This window comes from Mesoplodon mirus, assembly GCF_964341445.2.
Source record: "Mesoplodon mirus genome assembly, chromosome: 9".
Classification (NCBI taxonomy): domain Eukaryota; kingdom Metazoa; phylum Chordata; class Mammalia; order Artiodactyla; family Ziphiidae; genus Mesoplodon; species Mesoplodon mirus.
Window position 1 is genome coordinate 85,959,852 of NC_138985.1, and position 22,407 is coordinate 85,982,258.

Sequence of the window (22,407 nt, forward strand, 5' to 3'; positions counted from 1 at the left end):
ACTATTTATAGTTTGGCCTCTTTCACTCAGAATAATTTGTTTGATCATTACCGATATTGTTTTGAATATCCATAGGTACACATTAGGAAAAGGAATATGCTTTGGTACCATATCTAAGAAATTGCCTGATCTGGGGTTACGAATTTTTTCTATATTTTCTTTTAGAAGTATCGTTTTAGTTGTATATTTATGTTTGTGATCAATTTTGAATTACTTCTGTTCATAGTCTGAGGTATGGAACAAAGTTGAAGGGTTGGGGGGAGGTTTTTTTTGTTTTTGTGTATGGATACCTAAATTTTTCAGTGCTATTTTTTGAAAGGAAGGACTATCCTTTTACCACTAAACTGTCTTTGCCACTAAATTGTCTTTGCACTTTGTCACTGAATTGCCTTTACACTTTTGTCAGAAATTAGCTGTTCTTATATGTAGGGTTTATTTCCGGACTTTTCATTCTGTTTCATTGCTCTATTTGTCTGTTTTGACATGAGTACCACATAGTCTTGATAGCATTATAATATTTTTTGAAATCCGGTACTATTCATCCTCGAACTTTGTTCTTATGTGTCAACTTCTAAAAAATATTTTAATTCTTTTGCATTTTCATATGAATTTGAGAAGTAGCTTGTCAATTTCTACAAAAGCACCTTCTAGGCTATTGATGGAGATTATATTGAATCAAGAGACCAATTGAGGGCAAATTATCATCTTAACAATAATAATAAGTCTTCTGATTCATGAACGTGCTATATATCTTCATTTACTTAGGTATTCTTTAATTTCTCTCAGAAATGTTTTATAGTTTTCAATGTATAGGTCTTTCACATCATTTTTTATTCCAAGGAATATCTTTAACTTTTAGTATTTTAATGTAATTGTAAATGGTACTTTTAAATTTCAATTTCTGTATGTAGTATATAGAAAACAATTTAGCTTTTCATATTGACTTTGTATTTTGCATTCTTACTAAAATTGCTTATTAGTTCTAAGTAATTCTTTTGTAGATTACATTGGATTTTCTACAGAGACAATCATGTGGTCAGCAAATAAAGAGAGTCTGGATTTCTTTTATTTCTTTTTCTTGCCTTGTATAATAAGAAAAAATTCTTATATATTTACTCACACAGTAGGCCCTCTATTATCCTTTGACATTTCTTGTAGTATGGTCTTCAGGCAATGGATTTTTTCAGTTTCCGTACGTCTGAAAAAGTCTTCATTTTATCACCATTGAAAAGATATTTTTTATGGGTAAAGAGTTCTAGTTTGATGATGTTTTCTTTCAACACCAGATATTGTTCCACTGCCATCTTGCATACATTGTTTTGTCAAGAACTTGACTGTCATGCTGATGCTTGTTCTTCTCTACATAAGACTGTTTACCTCTGGCTCCTTTCAAGATTTCCTATGTATCACTGGTTTCGAGCAAATTGATTATATTGTGCCTTGGTGTATTTTTTTTTCATGTTTTGGTTGAATATCAAGGTTGGGTCCTTTGATATTCTTGGATCTTTTAAAATCAAACTTGGGAATTTTTCTAACATTATTTCTTCAAATCCTGCTTTTGCCCCTTTCCTTTGAGGATGCCAGTTACATGTATGTTAGACCATTTGAACCGGTCACAGCTTGATGATGCACTTTTCACTGTTTCTGATTTTTTTTCCTCTGTCTGGCTTCCTTTTGGTGTAATTTATATTGCTATGTCTTGAAATGCATTCGTCTTTTCTTCTGCAGTGGCTAATCTGATGTTAGTTCTAGCCAACATATCTTTCATGTCACACTTATAGTTTTCATCTCTATAAATTTGTCTTTATTAAAAATATCTTCCCTAGCTCCATGTAATTTTTTAACACATGGACTACCACAATAATTATTCTTTTAATATCTTTGCTAACTTTAACATATATTCTGGATCTATTTCAATTTATGTTTTTCTCTTCATCAAGGGTCACATTTTCTTGCTTTTTAGCTGATAATCTTTGATTAGATATCAGATTTTATGAATGTTCCCTTGTTGAGTGCTCCATCAAGGAAACGTTTACATTTCCTTAAATATTCTTGAGCTTTGTTTTAGATGTAGTTATATTACGTGGAAAAAATATGATAATCCAGGGTCTTACTTTTTTAGTGTGTTTGGTGCCAGTAGAGCCATATTTATTCGAAGGCTAATTATTCTCCACTACTGAGGTGAGACTTTCTGAGTACTCCACCCACTTCACTGTGAATTATGAGGCTTTCTAGTCTGCTGGTGAAACAGCACAATTCCCAGTCCTATGTGGGCACCAGGCACCATTTACTCTAATTCTTTTGAATATGCTAAGCAGTACTCTTCTGAACACTCAAAGGGGACAGTCTACATATCCATTGGGCTTTTTGTTTGTGCATCTCTCTCTCTTCCATCACCCTGTCCTCCACACTCTTACTGCCCTGGTCTCCTGGTATTCTGAGCTCCACCTTTTCTCATTATGGACTTCTCTAGGCTCTACTTAGATTCTCCCTTCTTTCACCGCATCTTGGAAGCTCTCTCAAGGCAACGAGTTGGGAAAACCACAGCACTCACCTCATTTGTTACCAGTCTCTTATAGATCACTATCCTTTATTGCTTGATGTCCAGCGTTTTAAAAACCGTGTTTCAAATATTTCATTATTGTTATTTATTTCAGGCAGGAGGGTAAATTTGGTCCCTGTTATTCTATCTTGACTGGAAGTAGAAGTCTAATTTTGCACTCTTAATGTTGATAGGGTTAGACTAAAGAATCTCTTTTCTTATAGAAACAAAGACAGGGTGTATACCTTCCAAATTTTTAAACTAAAATAAAATTTTAATTAAATACATTTAAAGGACTCTAGCTTGTCCTTTAGATAATATCTATCAAAAAAGAATGTGTCAGGACTTCCTTGGTGGCACAGTGGTTAAGAATCTGCCTGCCAATGTAGGGGACACAGGTTCGATCCCTGGTCCAGGAAGGTCCCACACGCCGTAGCGCAACTAAGCCCGTGTGCCACAACTACTGAGCCTGTGCTCTAGAGCCTGCAAGCCACAACTACTGAGCCCCCCGTGCCACAACTACTGAAGTCTGCGAGCTAAGGCTCGTGCTCTGCAACAAGAGAAGCCACCGCAATGAGAAGCCCGCACACCACAACAAAGAGTAACCTCCACTTGACGCAACTAAAGAAAGTCTGTGCACAGCATTGAAGACCCAATGCAGCCAAAAATAAATAAAAATATTTTAGAAATGAATGTGTCACAAACATACGAAACAAATGAGTATAAATTTTGAATATACACAGGAAATCAGGAAGAAGTACAAGTTAGTAAAATCCAGCAATATATTAAACTGACAATATGTCATGACCAAGAAATTAAAAATAATTTAGGAAATTTGTTAATACAATAGCTCTCTTGTAAAGTAGTTAAGAGCATGGACTCTGAATTTATACAAACCTGTTAAAATCTCAGCAATCACTTACTGGTTATATTGCGTTGGCCAAAAATGTCGTTCAGTTTTTTCCGTAACATCTTACCCAGACGAACTTTTTGGCCAACCCATTATAATTCTGGGCATGTTCTTTAACATTGCTGATCCATACTTACCTTACCTTTATTATAAACCTGACTTCCTTGGAATTACGAGAAGAATAAATGAAACACTTTGACCCACTCAGCAAAAAAGTTTTGGATACCACATATTGTTTTAAAGTTACTTCCTGGAATTTGCATGGAAATTGCAACATTAGTAGTGATCTGCTCCAATCTCCAACTCTCCAGAGATTTCTTCAGGGAGGTGTACTCAGCTTTTACTCTGTACACTCCCAGTTAAACAAATGTAGATTTAAAAGTTCAAGGATTGCGGGTTAGGTATAAAAGCATTTTATAAATCTAAGACACTATTATATTATTAGGCCCCAGGTACAATTTAATAGTTCACTCAGATATTTATAAGACTTGGCCAAGCTCTAAATGCATTCTGCATATCTAATCTACATCCATTTATAGCTAAAAAGTACTTAGCCTTTGATAACCCGGTGTCCTATCTCACTCAAGAACAGGTGACCTCCTTTAGAGCAGTTCCTCCTTCTTGGAATCATTTTGGACAATAGCTTTTGATTCATTTAACCAACTCACAATTCATGCATATATTAAGTCGTATACACAGTGAATAGATTTATAACATACATAAGAAACACTGTCTGGGATTATGCAAAATGCTGAGTGAGATATGAAATGGCATAATATTTTCTCTCAAGAGAGACCAGAAGTATAAAGATAAAATACTAATACTATAAATGAAAAATAATAGAAAATAGAAAATGCAAGGACCAAACTAGCAACAAATAAATACTGAGCTCAGAGGAGGGCAGGTTGGTGTGGGGTGAAGTGGTAGAGGAAACCTTCACATAGAAAGTAGCTGCTGAGCTAGGACCTAAAAGGTTGAGTGCAAGGTAAACTTGTGGAGATGAAGGCATGTCAGGGAAGCACCACAATGCAAGCAAAATCAAGGAGGCACGGGATGTGTGGGATGATGGAGGCAATGAGTGAACCATGGTTGGCTCATCTGGCGGTGTATAGTGACAACTGGGAAAGTTTTAGGGGATAGGTTTGGAAGAATAAGTTCAAGTGGAAGATTTTATCCTGCAGGTAATTAGGAATGCAGCAGAGATTGCTGGTTGACACAAATACCCACTTTCCCCTCTTTCTATTGTCATCAAATTTCCTGGTTTAATGGGTTACATGGGTATCTGGAACACAGACTATTTCCCACCCACCCCTCCATCTATGAGATGTGAATGAAAGCCGTGTATGCTTCTGCTTCTGGGTATGTCCTCAAAGGGAAGAGGCATGCCTCTTCCCCTTTCACTTTCCACTTTTCTCCAGCCTGCTGCCTGAACTGTGAAAGTAGAATGTGCCACCTGAGACCAGGTGAATAAGGAGAACACTGTGGCACAGCCGAGTAGCCAGAGAGGAGTCTGAGTCCTTGACACCCTCAGGCAACTAAGACTTGGGCTACTCACACACGTATGTTTTATTAAATATAAAGTCACTTCTATGTTGTGTAAGTCACTGTATATTACAGCCAACCCTGTGTGCTGAACTATTGCTTCCCTGTAGTCCTCCCCCAGCCAGGCAAGACCTAGGCTGGCCAGTCACCTCTGACCTTCATGTATCCGGTGTGTTATAGAAATGACTTCTAGGGCTTCCCTGGTGGCGCAGTGGTTGAGAGTCCGCCTGCCGATGCAGGGGACATGGGTTCGTGCCCCGGTCCAGGAAGATCCCACATGCTGCGGAGCGGCTGGGCCCGTAAGCCACGGCCGCTGAGCCTGCGCGTCCGGAGCCTGTGCTCCACAACGGAAGAGGCCACAACAGTGAGAGGCCAGCGTACTGCCAAAAAAAAAAAAAAGAAGTGACTTCTACACTAAGGAATTGGGAAGCTCTGTCTTAGTTAAAACAGGGAACCCCTGGAAGAGTCTGAGTAAGGAAGTGACTTGCTAAAACTTGTGTTTTACAAGAATTAATTTGAGTAACATATAGCAGATCAGTGCTGCCTGGGGCTAGAGGTGGGGATTGGAAGAATTTATAGCAAAGGGGCATGATGGAACTTTTTGAGATGATGAAATGTGCTATATCTTGATTGTGGTTTTGGTTATGAGTATATATATATATATATATATATATATATATATATATATATATATTTGTCAAAACTAACTAATACTTAAAATAGGTTATATATATGTGTGTGTGTGTGTATATATATATATATATATATATATATATATATCTCCTCAATAAAATTTTTTAAAGACCTTAAGTTGGCTGTGTGTGCAAAATAGGTCAATAGGAGGAGACAAGAGGTAGGGAGAACAAGTTATGACTTCAAACAAACCTTTAGATCGTTTAGACTTGTTCTGGGGAAATAGTGGGAAGAATGAAATTAATAGACAAAAGACTCATTTTGAGGGAAGAAGTAGCAGAATTTGGAGACAAATTTGCCCTGGAAATATTGATTCACATGTGGGAGGATCTGGCTTTTCTATGTAAGGCATGAGCTTAGCCTCCCCACAGGCTGGTGAAGATGCCACATCACAAAATGGAGAGGGAGGAAGATTGAGCCCACTTACTAGTTAAATATACTTCCTCAGTCTCTCCAAGTCCCTCTTTTTCATTTGTAAAATGAGGTTAATGATGCCTATAGATTGCAAAAAAATGTTGTGAAGAACATAGAAAAAAATGTGTAGGCACCCTGAATGCAAGAGATAAAGAATGGTTGTAATCACACATTATAATAGAAAATAAATGAGCTTCCAAGATGATATCAAAGACTCTTCCATTGTGGTTCTAGGAGGTGCTCGGACGTGAGACAATAACTCAGTTAATAGGAAAGACAAATCCACTTGTAAATCATGGGATGATAGGAAGGGGCGTCAGGTGAGGCAACATGGCAGTTGGCAGTATTTTTTCTACAGGAGGAGGCTCCTTCTGCCACAGAAGTTTCAGTGGTGTATTCATTTCTCTTTACCTCCCTTGACTCACCTCCAGGAGTGGGAGTTGAGACGAAAAGAAGCTCTTGTAGCATGCTGCTTAAGATTCCCCTCATGTAAGATTTGGTTCTCAGCCCATTTTCTGTCAGGCTTCCTGAGATCTGAAAGCAATGCATAAAAATTCTCAGGCTCGACAGTGAACTCTCCTGAGCTCCAGACTGGAATTTACAGCCGCCTGTACACACCTCCGTCTGCACGTCCTGCAGGCATGTCCAACCCAGCATGTCCCAAACCAAATTAATTACCCTCCCACACACCCACTCCCCCTCCAGTCTTCTGTCCAGGTTAATATCATTGCCAATTTCCCAGGTACAAAATCTAGACATTTCAGTTCTTTTGCTTCTCATCTCACACTCCCCAAGATCAATCTGCTGTCAATTTTTGTGGATTCATCTGTGCTCTGCACTGTTTTTGACTTGCGTTGCGCTGGTGAGGATTCGTCCCTCTCCCGGACCACAGCAATAGCGATCTAGCCAGTCCCCCTCCAGAAGCTCCAATGTCCTGTAACTACAGAGCGCTCCTTACCTAGACTAGCCAAAGGATGGCCCACCCTGAAGAGCTGTGTAATGGATGTACCTGTCCCCATGCCCCCAGCTTCTCACTTGGCTAATCCAGATAAATTTCAGAAACACAAATCACTTCCCTTTCTGAAAATACTTCAGTGACTCAACATTGAATTTACGGAACAAAATCTCCAAAGCCAAATTTCACTCATTTCCTTTCCCATGGTATCTCTTCAAGCCTTCTATGCTCTGTCTAACCACCTTGAATGGCAGGACTTGCTCCCCAAATAATGTAACTTTTTAACCTCAGAGTCAGTGGCTCATGGAATACTCTGCACAAGCTAGCTAAGCTCTTCCTGACTCAGGTCTCCTCGATGTACCTACCTTCATTCCACTGTCCTCCATCTCATATTCCTAGGCTGAGTGTTCCTATACTAATCTCATCAGTGGATAGCACAAGTATCTCTCAATCAGATTTTACAGTGCAGGAGGACAAACACCATCTCCTGTTGTCATATCTGAATCTCCAAGGCCCTTTGAATTGACTGAGTCAATTATTTTCACCAGTCTGAAAATAATTTCTTACTTTAAGAAATGGTGATTTTTACAAAAGAAAGCTTTTAAAAATAGCAAAGAAACAGTTATTTGTTTGCAATGTATCCAAAGAGTGAATTCCCTCAACTCTACTATATTAAATACACTTTTTAAAATCCCTTGCAGTTTTATTATTCCAGGTGCACTGATACTATAAGAGGCCTTTGTATTCCACTGCTATAAATGTCATTTGTTCCCATTAAGCAAGCGTATAAGTGTATAAGATGGTTGTCTAAATTAATGTTGACTATTTTAGACAGTATTAAGTCAGGTAATATATCAAACATGTAGAAATTTATGGGCAACACCAGAAAATCTAGAAACAACAAATGCTGAAGAGGGTGTGGAGAAACGGGAAGCCTCTTGCACTGTTGGTGGGAATGTAAATTGATACAGCCACTATGGAGAACAGTATGCAGGTTCCTTAAAAAACTAAAAATAGAATAAGCATATGACCCAGCAATCCCACTACTGGGCATATACCCAAAGAAAACCATAATTCAAAAAGACACATGCACCCCAATGTTCATTGCAGCACTATTTACAATAGCCAGGTCATGGAAGCAGCCTAAATGCCCATCGACAGATGAATGGATAAAGAAGTTGTGGTACATATATACAATGGAGTATTACTCAGCCATAAAAAGGAACAAAATGGGTCATTTGTAGAGACGTGGATGGACCTAGAGACTGTCATACAGAGTGAAGTAAGTCAGAAAGAGAAAACCAAATATTGTATATTAACGCATATATGTGGAATCTAGAAAAATGGTACAGATGAACCGGTTTGCAAGGCAGAAATGGAGACACAGATGTAGAGAACAAACGTATGGACCCCAAGGGGGGAAAGCAAGGGGGGGGATGAATTGGGAGATTGGGATTGACATATATACACTAATATGTATAAAATAGATAACTAATAAGAATCTGTTGTATAAAAATAAATAAAATAAAATTTAAAAAATGTAGACATTATTTATAATTTGGGCTTTTTTTTTTTTTTTACTGAGCTCAATACAGTATATGCTTGTTCTTTCTGTGACTATAAGATATGTCAAAAGAGAAGCAGCCAAATTTGACTAATTATCCAAATAATTCAAATAATACTCACACCTGTCTTAATTACTTGGGCATTTTAGGTGAAATTATGGGAAGTTGAGTTGTTAAGGAAATTAGAAAAAGAGATGCTTTTGGTTCTGATTGAGCAAGTTATCTACTCAATTTTTATTTAAATTATGGAAGAGATGAAATCTAGCAGTTGATTTCAAATATTGTATTCCTTACACTCATTTTCTTTTAAAAATTACTTTAAGAAACTGGGATATGAAAACATTGAGAAGATAAATTGACATAAATGGGCATATGTTTATATTGTATCAGACAGCTACATTATCAATTAGCTCAAAAACCAAACTTGAAATGTAAATGGGCACCCCTTTGTCATTTCTCAGTGAAGGCACATACTCTTATAGATTACTTTTGGATTTTGGAAATAGTTATTATTACTTTATTCAATCATTTCTTCTCATATGTTCCCCCTTGCTAATATTTTTGAATGGTGAAAGTGCTTACAATGTATAAAAATTAGACACAAAGTTTTACTCTCTAGAAAATATTTATTGACACGTTTTAATTTTCTTTTCATTTTCTGAGAAATAAACATAATACACAAAATACAGTAAAATGCACTTTTCCCATTTCAAATAAATATAGTTTACTCTTATAAAAAATTTAATAATCTGTGTAATTCACCATAGTATCTTAATCAGTGAAATAAGGCAAAGAAAATCTCTATCTAAATTGTCACTTATTTTTATGATTCTCTCAACTTTTTGCTGGGGAAAAGGAAAACTATTCTCTGTAGAATTATATTGAGACTTGGAGACTGCCACTTCTTGTTTGGAGAAAGCAAAGATAAGTTCCTTTACAAAGTGTTTAGTGTCAAAAAGAGTCTCAGTTTGGCAGAAAGATAATATCCAGGTCTTTGCTGAATGAACTAAGTTATATGTAAACTTTTTTGTTAATACTTTCTAGAGACCAGACTACATTCTGAATTATAATGATTCCTTTGCATCACACTAGTCATTTTTCAAAATTAGTGGTTAAGTACTTAAATTAGCAGTTATGTATGTAATATAAACCCAAGACAGAATTTTAAAGCTCTATTAACAGGAAAGGTTAAAAACAATGCTTCTATACAGGACTATTGTATCCATTTCACAATTGTTATGCTTAAAGTTATAAGAACTGAAATCTACTGAATTATACAGACTTAACACAGACTCATATACACATATATCCCTGATCAGTTTAAGACAATGTTTAAGTTTGCTCTTGTAAGTAGTAAGAATATTTTTATTAACCAGCAAAAATCACGTTTAGGTAGTCACCAGTCTTCAGAGTGTACTTATGTATAGTCTATTTACCCTCAAAAGAATATATCACCAAGTAATAAAAGTCATTAGTATTGTCTAACTTCCTATGTTAGCAGTTATTTGGAACTTTATATACTAGCAAGCTTATGGAAGTGAATCAAATTTACTGTAGCTCCAATCCCACAATAACATGGCTCGTTTACATGGATGCAGAAATGCTGGTCGAACTATGCCAAAGCATAAACCTCAAATCATAACTGTGTCCAGTAAAAATCTTACACAGGTTATAAAGTGGGTATTAGATCAGTCCTCAGCATTATAAAGGGCATCAACTACTGTCCAGGTGGTGCCTTATAATATATATATACTTTTCCCACTTTCTTTTAAAGGCTGGAACATTATGTGCTTGGGTATCCTTTTATGGCAACATTTTTATTTCTACACATTTCTGAAACAGTTAAGTGTGTGCTCAAAAAATTCACAAGTCCAATAAAATAAATTTGTGGTTTCCTTCTTTGACAGTCCCTATAATTCCTCCATTTCAAAGTGTGTGTTGAAGCTGTTTGCCATGGATGTGTGTTCAAAGATCCTTGACAGGCTTGGTTTCAACAGTTCCACTGAGTGACAAGGCAGGTGCTGAGTGGTGTCATTCTTCAGGGCCGTCATTTGGTCTGTCCCAGGCTCCCTTCTATCATAGTAGAGAGCCCAGAGCAGAGTAATGGTGAGAATCATGGCCAGGATCTGTGTCACTCCAATGGAGATCCCCAGAAACCTGAGCACCTGCAGTTGTTTGGTTCCTCTCAAAAAAGAATACATCTTCTTCCCACAACCCTGTAAAAGAAATAACACAGTCAATGGTACTTTGGATGTGTTACAGAGGGTCAAAATAGTGAAAGCAAATCATCTGTATCAGTTAGTGGAACCGAACGACTTGAGTTATAAACTTGAAGACAGTGACTCTCAACAGGGAACCCCTATGAGCAGCTGGAGGAGAGATAGAGGTGTGCACTCTTTGAAAAGCCTGCCCATGTGATTCTGAAGAATCTATTCCTTCTGCTGGCTTCCTCACAATCTGAAATTGAGAACCACTGGTATAAAATACAACATCTAGGGCAGGGGTTGGCAAACTTCTTTTTGTAAAAGGCCAGACAGAAAATCTTTTAGGCTGTGCAGGGCACACGGTCTCTACTGCTATCACTCGTCTCTGCCACTGTCACAGGACACAGCTATAGACAGTATGTAAATGGATGGATGTGCCTTGGTTCCATTGAAACTTCACAGATAAAAAGACAGTAGGCCAGGGCTTCCCTGGTGGCGCAGTGGTTGGGAGTCCGCCTGCCGATGCAGGGGACACGGGTTCGTGCCCCGGTCCGGGAAGATCCCACATGCCGCGGAGCGGCTGGGCCCGTGAGCCACGGCCGCTGAGCCTGCACGTCCGGAGCCTGTGCTCCGCAACGGGAGAGGCCACAACAGTGAGAGGCACGCATACCGCTTAAAAAAAAAAAAAAAAAAGACAGTAGGCCAGATTTGGGGCTTAGGCCATATAGATGGCTGACCCCCTGATACAGACTGATCTGAAATTTTTGAAAATAATGTGTCGTTATTATTATTATTTGTATTCACTGTTTGATTATAGCTCATTTGGTCAGAGAATTTTTCCTCAAAGATCAAGAATGTTTCCCCAGTCTGTTGCTGAAACTTGCCAGTGAGTGGAAATCAATCAGTTGCCTTCCTTCTACTGCACATGTGTGCACACACTTCTGTCCACTGCCTGTAGAAGAAATACACATGGGGGAATTTCTGTCATGACACCAAGTTTTAATTCTACCAGGTAGGGGTTTGAAAGGTATCTTTAGCTCCCCTTCAGGCTAGAGACAGCTGACTTCAAAAGATTAGCAAGGTTTCTGTTTGTGCTTAGTTTTAAGTACAAATGCTAAGGAGTGCCTATGGTAGATATAGAAGAGAATTCTGAAAGAAGAGGAGAGGAGGGGAAAAAAAGTAAGAGAAAGAAGAGCCATGACTGAGGAAAATGTGGGGCAGGAGGAAGCAAAGAAAAGAAGGTAGAATGGGACTAACAATTGTCATAAGTTACCTATTAGGTGGCCAATGCATAGGATACTTGCCCTGTCTCTAGTGAGCCCACATCATAGAAAAGATAATTCACCCTTCAAAAGGGAAGCTGATTCTAAATTAAAGTGAAAATCTAGAAAAAGTTAAAATTATAATAAAATTCACGAACTTTGTAGATTCTGAGATTTTTCTCTATTTGGATGATAACAAATTAGCCTGCCACAGTTTCATGGATGCTGCAGAAGACAGAGACAAAGGGCTTTATTACTTATAGCAATAGCAATAGCCAGGGTACATGTCAGTTCCTCAAGTCCCAAGGGCAACATGAAGAAGGCCAGATGATGCCTGCACACACAGAGGATTACATTATGGGAAAGGAACTCCAAGCTTAGGGAACCCTAATATTTTATAATGGGCAGTAAGTGCACCTGCTCCTTATATTGGAGAGACACATTATCTTCATTAGACTAGACAGTAAACAAACCTGCCCTCTTCTCTGAAGGGAGACACTGTCTATCTTCAAGGCTTTTTTCTATGCAAACACCCTTGAAAAGACAGTCCAGAACAAAGGCAGCCAGTGTCTCTGCTTGTAAGACACACAGAAATGCAAGAGACCCATGGAAAATTATCTCCCAACAAGAACTCGATGTTTTGAAGCTTTTATTCTGAGTTTGGGGTAAAAGTGACTCAGTGCTTACTTACCCTGCTGAAGCAGTCACATGAATAAAAAGAAATTGACAATTATTGAAATAACTGCCTCCTTGTTTTATTCCCCAGATTCCATAAGTAACTAAATCTAGGAAAGCAAGACTATTGACTCAGTTGCTAATTTGTGCATTATACTGGAGGAGAGGAATGAATAATATGTAATTCTTAGATTTCCAAAGACACTGATCAGTAAGTGTACCCTAATAAGCCATTACTCTCAAGAAATAAAAATCATGTAGAATTAGTCACAGACCCATTTCAATAACTACCTTTTTTGGTATACTATGTAATGCAAATTAACAGCAAAACATTAACAAAGTTTTATCAATTTCACCAAAAAGGAAGTTAAGATATTTATAATTAATACTACTTAACACTGGTTTAATAAAATCACTTCTCTGGTCTTCATACCTATTTAAAACATACACACGTGTGTGCATGGATGCGTGCACACATGCGTGTGTGCACACATACACACACACACACACACACACACACTGTGGGAAACCAAAATAGATGTCACAATCTCCGAAATTCAAATATTTTTCAAAGAGATCCACTCAGGTAGTCTCTCAGAGCCCATTCACTCTTATGCTTATGTGTAATTCCAACAAGCATCCTTATAGGACACCATATAGATCATGACCTGCAGAGTCAGAATTGTGAATTCAGATCCATCCTCTGCTACTTATAAACTATGTGACTTTGGGAATATTACTTAATCTCTCTGTGCTTCAGTTTTCTCATCTGAAAACATGAATGATAATAGTGCCTACCTGTTTGGGATGTTGGGAGAATTAAATGAACAAGCACATTTAAACATTTAGAATGTGATCTCATATATGGTAAGAGCTCTAGGAATCATATGTAACTGGTACGTCAGCCCACAGAAGATTAGAAAGCACACATTAAAAGAGATGCAAAATCTATGAAAAGCAGGTATTAATGGACAAGGAGTACAACACCTTTTTAGAGTATAAAATACCAAAAGCACAGCATTGTGTCACCACCGAGTATTAATGAAACAGTCCTTGCCCACAAGAGCCAAGGTGGCAGTCACTGTTTCTCAAGACAGTGACGGAACTATCCAAAATGATTTTTGCCACTGAGATGATAGATCATGAGCCTCGTCATGAAGCAGAGAAATCTTTAACATAGTTTGAAAAGAGGCAACCAAAAATACTTAATTAAAAGGGTTTAGCTTCAAACATTTGGGAAATTAATTTATATTAACTTATCATTTAACATCGTTGCTAAGTAATGCAGCACCAGATCATCAAATCCATCTTTAAAGAAATTGATATAAAATGGCTTTGCATTGTTTAGTTGATTACTTAACTATGTTTTCAGTATTTATTACAAAGATGGTTCTTTAATGGATAAAGAATCAGCATGGGCATACCAATATGTTGGTAATAATAATAATAATAAATTCCACAATTAAAGCTAAACTACTCATGAAATACATATGCTAATGATTGAACCCTGTGAAATCCTGTAAGTCAATTATTGTTTGATTTCTACCTTTTCAGTAGTCCCTGGTGCTTAAATTTTACCCATATAGTTCTTCCTATTGGTATAAGATCTCCCACCCCTTTAGACTAATTCACTCTAAGTTGAATGTGCAGAAAAGGTAATATTTTTTTTAATCTGTGACTAAAACAAAGCAGAGATTGATAACTAAGCTACAGTCTACTGTATTTCATATTTTGGCATCAGGTAAAGTCTCTTTCAATTTTATTTTAAACAATCACGTTTACCCAAAATAAAGGCACAGTAAATAATATCATCTAGGATGGTTTGGGAATGTGATATATTAGATAACACTGAATGTTCTAGAGTGGGAGGGGAACTTGGAAGTCAATAATTCAACTTTCTAACTTGTAAAAATATGGCTAAAAAGCACTTCTACAGTGCCATCCACAAAACTGGCAGAGAAATGACCTCTGAATAGTCTCTCCCCTACATAAACAGTGAAAGCACTAGCAAAAATTGTAAGAATCAACATTTTTAGAACTCTGGAAATTATCCAAACACTTGCAGCAATCTGGGGAGCATTTATTCAAGAAAAGCACCTGAACCTCAGTAAGAACAGCAAGCTTTGTGGCATTTTAATTTGCCTTACTCCCATCTCCCCTCCCCAGCTCTGCAGGAGCCTTGAAAATAAACAGCCGACGATTATGGTAAAAACCCGTGGTCTGGCAGCCACCAAAGGCAACAGAGTAGGGTTGGAGCTCCTTCAAAGCCCCATTCTCAGAGAATTGTCATTATTTGTCCTATCTGGTGGTTCCCTGGAAGAGCTCACTTGCAAGGCTGTCTTTATTCGACTTGACTTGCAGCTCAACCAGGGCGACAGCCTTTTCCCCTGGGAATATTTGTCAAAAGCATTTAGAGGTAACTGTTCAACACTGAGGCTGCCTGAGGTAGTGGATAAGAGTTGCACACAATGGGCTAGTCAAAAGTTTAAAAGGAAAAACTGGAGAATGTGAAATCCATAGGGGGTTTGGCAGAGCTCTCACATATTTGTGGGGGTCTAGAAAGTTACACATGTGAGTAGAGCTCTGCTCAAGCCCAGGGCTGTGCACAGGCTCAGGAAAGACCTAAAAAGGCCCTAAGATCTCACTTCTGGTTAACCTTGAGGCTCTGTACACCCTTGGCAAAGGCTGGGAGACTTACTGGTTCCAGGTATCTAAAGGAAACTTCAGTTCATTCATTAAGTGACCACTAAGCTAAGTGAGCCAAGATTTCAGTGGCCACACAGGACAGAGAGTACAGACTTTACAGAATTAGTTCAGAAAAGTAACTAATGAGCAAACAACAAACTTTGGGGAGAGGGGAGAATCTGATTTCCAAAGTTGCCACATTATATATATATATATATATATATATATATATTTTTTTTTTTTTTTTTTTTTTCGGTACGCGGGCTTCTCACTGTTGTGGCCTCTCCCGTTGTGGAGCACAGGCTCCGGATGCGCAGGCTCAGCGGCCATGGCTCACGGGCCCAGCCGCTCTGCGGCATGTGGGATCTTCCTGCACCAGGGCACGAACCCATGTCCCCTGAATCGGCAGGCGGACTCTCAACCACTGCACCACCAGGGAAGCCCCACATTATATTATTTTAAATGTCCAGTTATCAACAACAACAAGAATTATAACACATACAAAGAAACAAAAATGTATGGCGCACACACACACACACACACACACACACAAAAGCCATCAAAAAAAAAAAAAGCTCTTCTAAAGAAAAGGACTCCCTGCTTCACTAGACAGCCCTTTCCACACGTGGACAACACTAATTCTTAACAAGCATTTCCCTGTTGAAAACTGTCTTCCTAATAAGGATGCACTAGTCCTAATTCTGCTCTTAAGTGACTGGTTTTCCATAAGGTAGAGAGCCATATTTGAAGTGTCATCACTTTCCCTTTAACCACTCACTTCCCTAGGCTAAATATTCCTAGCTCTTTCATGTTTTCCAAATATATACACTTCATCATCCTGATGATCTCTTTCTGGATGGTGTTGATTTTGTCAATGTTTCTTTGAAAATAAAACTGATTTCTAACTCTAAGAAACTAGAAAATGCAATGAAATATTAAGACAATCCAGGCTGTTGTGAATGGGTTTGGATGCCAGTGAAAAAATTTTTTCAGTTCCACCAGAAGGGTGGATGTGGGATTGTATCAATATTGCTCAGCAGGACCTGGCCTCCTTAGAGATCACTGGGCCTGAAGATTGCCTCCCTGTTGAGGTGGGCAAGGGTCATTTATTCAAAGCAAAGGTTATAGTTAGGCTCCTCAGTGTTTATAAATAAGTCAGTCTTATTCTTTCCTCAGTTAGTTTACAAAGATCACCCCCAAACAAGACAGAATTTTAGTATTTAGTTTAGTACTAAGTTTGTTATCAGAATTCATTACATTATATTTTATTATTCTCCATCAAGAACTCCTCAGAAAGAGGTGTTATCTACAGATTATTTAAAATAAATGAAATAAATTGATGTCTCTAGGTACTCTAAATTATATCCAAATGTCAAACCAGACCACCAAATTCTGCCACGCTGGAATGTATTAACCTGTGCCCTTGCATATTATTTTCCACTGAAGTGTATTTTAATGTTACTGAAGAACACCATAAGAAATTTCTCTACAAAATTTGTGGAAAATAATATTGAAGATATTTTCCTAGATAACTTAGAGTTGTAGATATAAAATCCCACTTGAAAAAAATATTTTTGGATTTTGCTCCCTTTGAAAAATTAGAATACTTGCCCTCCAAACATTAAAAATGATGCTGGTGATTATGTGTCATTTCACCTGGGCTTTCAGAAAGCTCAGGGGCAAATACGAAAGTCAACCACAGTTATCCCATTTGCCTTCACATTAAGCATGTCTAATTACTCTTTCCTTAATCCTGACTTTCCATTGCTCTTTATGTAGCTTTCCCTTCCAGTTTTATCCAGCTATAATTGACACACAGCACTGTATAAGTTTAGGGTGTACAGCATAATAATTTGACTTACATATATCATGAAATGATTATCACAATAAGTTTAGTGAGCATCCATCATCTCATATAGATACAAAATAAAAGAAAAAGAGGAAACATTTTTTCCTTGTGATGAGAACCCTTAGGATTACTCTCTTCACAACTTTCATATATAGCATACAGCAGCATTAATTATATTAATCATGTTGTACATTACATCCTTAGTACTTATTTATCTTATCCAGTGCTACTTATTTGTATTATTCATCCATTGTATCCTTTTGTTGTATGTTGCATTAAATCCTTTAATAAAAACAGATACAAAGTATAAATATATAAATAAAAGCACAAATCTCTCTACACGGCACACAATTTGATATTTCTTTGGTGACTTAGGAGGCACTGTAGAAACTTGCAGCATACTAAGTATCATGCTGAATTCCAATGAACTATTTACACAATTACTTAAAGTTAAGGATTAACTTTCCAAAAGAATATTCCTCTTCCTGAGAAGACAGTATTTTTCCAGATTTCTGTGTATAAAATAATTGTCTGCCTCAGCCACTCTTTAAATTCTTCGTAGAAGCAGCTCCAGGGTTTACTGTCCATTCTGCATCACCCTCTTTGAAGTAATTCAGTCTGAACACAAGTTGTGAGCTTATTTTGAGCCAGTCAAATAATCATGCATAATGTTTACACTTTTCACTGTAAACTCGGAAGTTTTTGTTGAAAAGCAAGACACTAAGTCTAGAGAAGAAAAAATGGAAATATGTCTCTGTAATCTATTGTACTGTTCATAGATATTTAGTTGCATAAACAAACATTTCTGTTGAGCGGGTCAAAAGGGGAAATAGAAATGTTAGAGTTCAAAACTGCATTCCATTTCACAAAGGTTTTTTAATTCAAAATAGGAAGGAACAGAATTGCATTTATTTGCTTTTCTCAAAATAAAATACTCTGAGTTGATTTATCCTGAATATGTTTTCTTCCTAGATAAAGCCACATTAATAACCTCAGATAATTCAAAGGTATGAATAAGACAAGTTAGCTAGTCTACTTTACTTGCTGCAATATTAAAATTCTGGTCAACTGTAAATAACAACACTACCTTTTTATCAGAGAAAAATCACTAAACCCCATATTTCCTGGAATCTATTTGAAGGCATGTCAGGATGCCTCATTTCACTTGAGGAAATTATACACTTGAAATTATGCTCTGATCTGTCTCCAAAATGAGTTTCTAAAATTAGAAGAACCCCCGTGGCTTTTCGGTACTCAATATTCACAAGCCACATCAAAAAATTAGGCAGACTTCTAATGTGCTTATGAAGATAAAGTATAAACAAAATCTAGGTGCCAATACATGCCAGTATTGATATTCCTGTCATTGATTTTTCATAATAAACATAACTTCCAAGTTTGAAATGACTGTGTTAATTATCAGGTACAAATATATAATATTCAGACCTATTTATTTTAAAATTGATAGCAGTTCATGAATTCATGAGCTTTAAAGAGGTTGGAACAAAAGTTCTCCACTGATAATCATAAGCTCTGCAGGGAAATAAATCCTTCCTTAAAAAAGAAAAATTCAACAGCAAGTAATAAAATTCACTACAGGATTTTCTGTTCTCTTAAGAGTAAAGTTAGCCAAACCCATACATAGGAAATGCAGTAGAAAAAGTCTTCATGTATCTCAAAAAACAACAGGCCTTCACATCTCATTTGATCCTCACAAGTTCCCCATTAGAGAAGCACGATCCTCAAGTTTAAATGACTGTGTTTATTGAACATTTGTCATTTTCACCAAAGATATGTGGTTATAAAGAAACTAGCTTCAGCAAACTCAGAAGGTGGTATTCTCCCTAGGGAGGTGAGGTCCAGGGGCAGGCATTCCCTGACTCACTGAGCAGAACATGTACAAAGTCCTCATCAGAGGTCTCTCACTGGGCCCTTCTGTCCCCTAAATATTTGTCCTTAAGAAGTGGGAAGGTGTGAAAACAAGCAAAGTGGGAAACCACATGAAGTCCCCAAAACCTTGACCTAAATTCTACCTTCAGCCAACACAAATAGAACTAGAAAATGTGTATTTTCCTGTATTACTAGCAAATTTCTGGGCAGTTTGGTTAGTTAAGAATCTAATCATAGATCACTAATTTTTCTATTTACTCTAATAAATATGTTAATAAGTTCCTGTTATTGTCATTAGCTATCACCATGCATTGAAGATTTGTGTTTATTATGTGCCTAGTGGTTTGCTAAGGGTTTCTTAAGTAGCTCTATTTATTTTTATAAAACCATAATGAGGTAGGTACTATTATTATCTCATTTAATAGACAAGAAAATTGAGGTTTAGAAGTGAAAAAAAATCTATAAACACTCAGCTTGCTTCTCACCATGTGCTCCACATCTTGAAATTTTAGTACCTAACTGAAGTATGGGCTTTGAAATCAAATAGATCTGAGTTTAGACACTTACTAGCTCTATGAAATTGGACTAGGTCACCGAGCCTTTCTGTGCCTCACATTTCTCATCTGTAAAATGGAAATAATAATACTGTACCTTCATAGAAATGTTTTAGGGCTGAAAGGATGTAATGTATGTAAAATGCTGCTCACAGAGCTGTGTATATGTCTCCTATTTGAGAAATCCAATGTGTACTTTTCAATCCCTAATTTACTTTAACTCTCAGCTATTACTGTAGTAGACACTACAAGCCCGCACTATTCTAAGGGTTGTAAACATGCTAATTCACTCACCAAACAACCTGACATGGGTACTCTGGTTATCCTCACTTTACAGGTAATAAAAATGAAGCAGAGAGGTTTAAAACTTGCCCGAGGTCACACACCTAATGAGTAGAGGGAAAGTTTAACCCAAAGAGTCTAGTTTTTGGAACCTAGCCTTAACGTCTGAACCACGTTTCCTCACTAAGGAAAACTCATTCTTAGAATCCTCTCCTTCTTTGACTTTCAGGACACTGCTTTCCATTCCTTCTCTACCTACAATAGGTGCCTTCTCCACTGCCCTTACGGGTTTCCATTTTCCAACTTCTGTCCTCAGCTGCATACCTTACACCATCTCTTTGTGTGGTCTTACCTCCTCCTGTGCATGTATAGCCTCGTACACACTGATAACACCTGTAAACTGACAGTTCCCCCACCTGCTCTAGGCTGTTCTCTACTCTTCACGGTAGGTAGCATTTTCTAGGGGAACACAGCCTCCTAGCCAGAGGCCACGTTTCCCAGCCTCTCTTGCAGCTAAGCACAGCCATGTGAGCCAAGAGAATGTGAGCAGAGGTGCTGAGGGCAGAGCTTCAGGCACTGGATGTTCTCCTTCCTACTTCCTCCTCCTCCCAATTGACTGGAACTGGAGGAAAACAGGGGAGACTTTGGAAAAGACAGGTGTCATAAAAGGTGACGCTATCTCACCCCTGGGTCCCTGGGTGAACTTGTGCAGCAGGGCTGCCTGGCAGCCTGGACCAGCTGAGTGGTGCATGAGAGAGAAATAGAGTCCTACCTCATCCAAGCCATTGTATCTGGAGTTAGCACTTTCCTAAGTAGTGCACACAAACCCCAGATCTCTGGTCGAGTTCTGTCTCCTGAGCTTCATACTTCCTACTGGTTTTCTGCACATGGAGGACTTGACAGGAACCCTAAACCCAGCATTTTCAAAATGGAACTAATCAAATCCTATCACTCCCCTCAATGAACAGCTTTCTCATCTCTCTAGGGTCCAAGTCAATGTCAGGTGTCCTTGTCCTTGTACCTTCCCTGTCACTCACTCCCCACACCCACCCCAATCATCATTCAGTTCATTCTCCCTCTTAAATATCTTTCATATTCATCTCCTCCTTGCCTTCCTCAGTGGCACACCTGAATTCCAGCCCTTACAATCCCTCACAGTGAATTACCTGCACAGTTTCCCACCTGATTTCCCCCCGTCAAGACCCAATTCTCACCTCAGCTTATGCTCCACAGTGCCGACCTAATGATTTTTTAAGCACAGATCTAGAATTGTTACTTTGTGCAGTACTTTTTCAGGTCAAAACATTATAATGGCTTTCATATCAGTACCTTCTAAAGGCAAAGTTTGCAAGTCTCTACTAATAAAGCACAAGAGGAAAAGTTGCTTGAATACTGAATAGGTAACAGGAAGCTCACAACTGAACTATGTTGAGAAAGAGAATGAAAGAAAAGAAGAAGGCGTTTGTATACCTGAAGCAAAACTGGCAGAATAGTTCAAGGCCTGATTAGATCAAGTGAAGCTTGAATATAAAAGGGATTCATCCCCCCTCCACCAAGACCAAACTCATCCTACAGGGCTTCAGATGATAAAACAGATATCACCCCAAGTCCGAGTCAACCTGATCCCTGCCAGCAGTTACGGGGGAGATAATGAAATCAGCAGAGAGGCACGAGGGAGGGTCTTTGCCTTTATACAAAAGAACCCTGAGAATGGAACTTCTTAGGTATATTCCATCTAAATAACCGCTGGGCTTGAAAGCTGCCTATGGTTCACTATCTGGGCAGGAGATTCTTTGTGTGTTTATCTGAGAATGGAGCTTCATTATTAATAAATCAGAATCCCATGACAACTCTGTTCTCAGTTTTACTTTCCTAACAATGTCTCAAATTTGTGAACCTGTTTGTCGCTTCATTCGGCAACTACTCACAGACTTCAGGATAAAATGCGTGTGTTAGCAGGACATACAGGGCTCTTCATAAGCCAGCGTCTGCCCTGTCCAGCCCTCCTCAGGCCTGTGCTCTTGCTGTGCTGTCTTGCTGCCAGCTCTAACTCTGCACCGTTGCCTCTGCCTGAAGTGCCCTTTTGGGCCCCATAACCCCCCAAATGATTTCTGCAACTGGCTAACACCTGCTTAGCTTTAAGATTGGAGGCCCAGTGAACTACTACCCACTCTGTGTGCTTTCACTGCACATCTCAATCGCAAAGACAGTGGCAATGAAGGACTGCCCACCCAGTGTCAGGCTCCTTCCTGTGTCCCAGTCAAGATCACCTCATGCCTACCTCTTCTTTTAGCCACTGATGTGAGGATCATTTCTATGCAGATGTGACCAACCTCATATCAGTGCAACTGGATGGTACCTGGCCAGGGGCCTAAGCTGTTACCT

At 38.3% G+C, this 22,407-nt stretch overlaps 1 protein-coding gene across 3 annotated transcripts in view; it reads right to left on the minus strand.

Annotated features, from left to right (window-relative positions):
• Nucleotides 1–9,227: 9,227 nt before the first annotated feature.
• The window catches only part of TSPAN12 (tetraspanin 12), a 66,755-nt gene continuing 53,575 nt past the window's right edge, over nt 9,228–22,407 (minus strand). For all 3 annotated transcript variants that reach the window (XM_082631689.1, XM_082631687.1, XM_082631688.1), the window contains one exon: nt 9,228–10,837. In XM_082631689.1, coding sequence (XP_082487815.1) covers nt 10,532–10,837 — 306 coding nt within the window. In that variant the 3' untranslated portion in view covers nt 9,228–10,531. The remainder of the gene's footprint in view (nt 10,838–22,407) is intronic.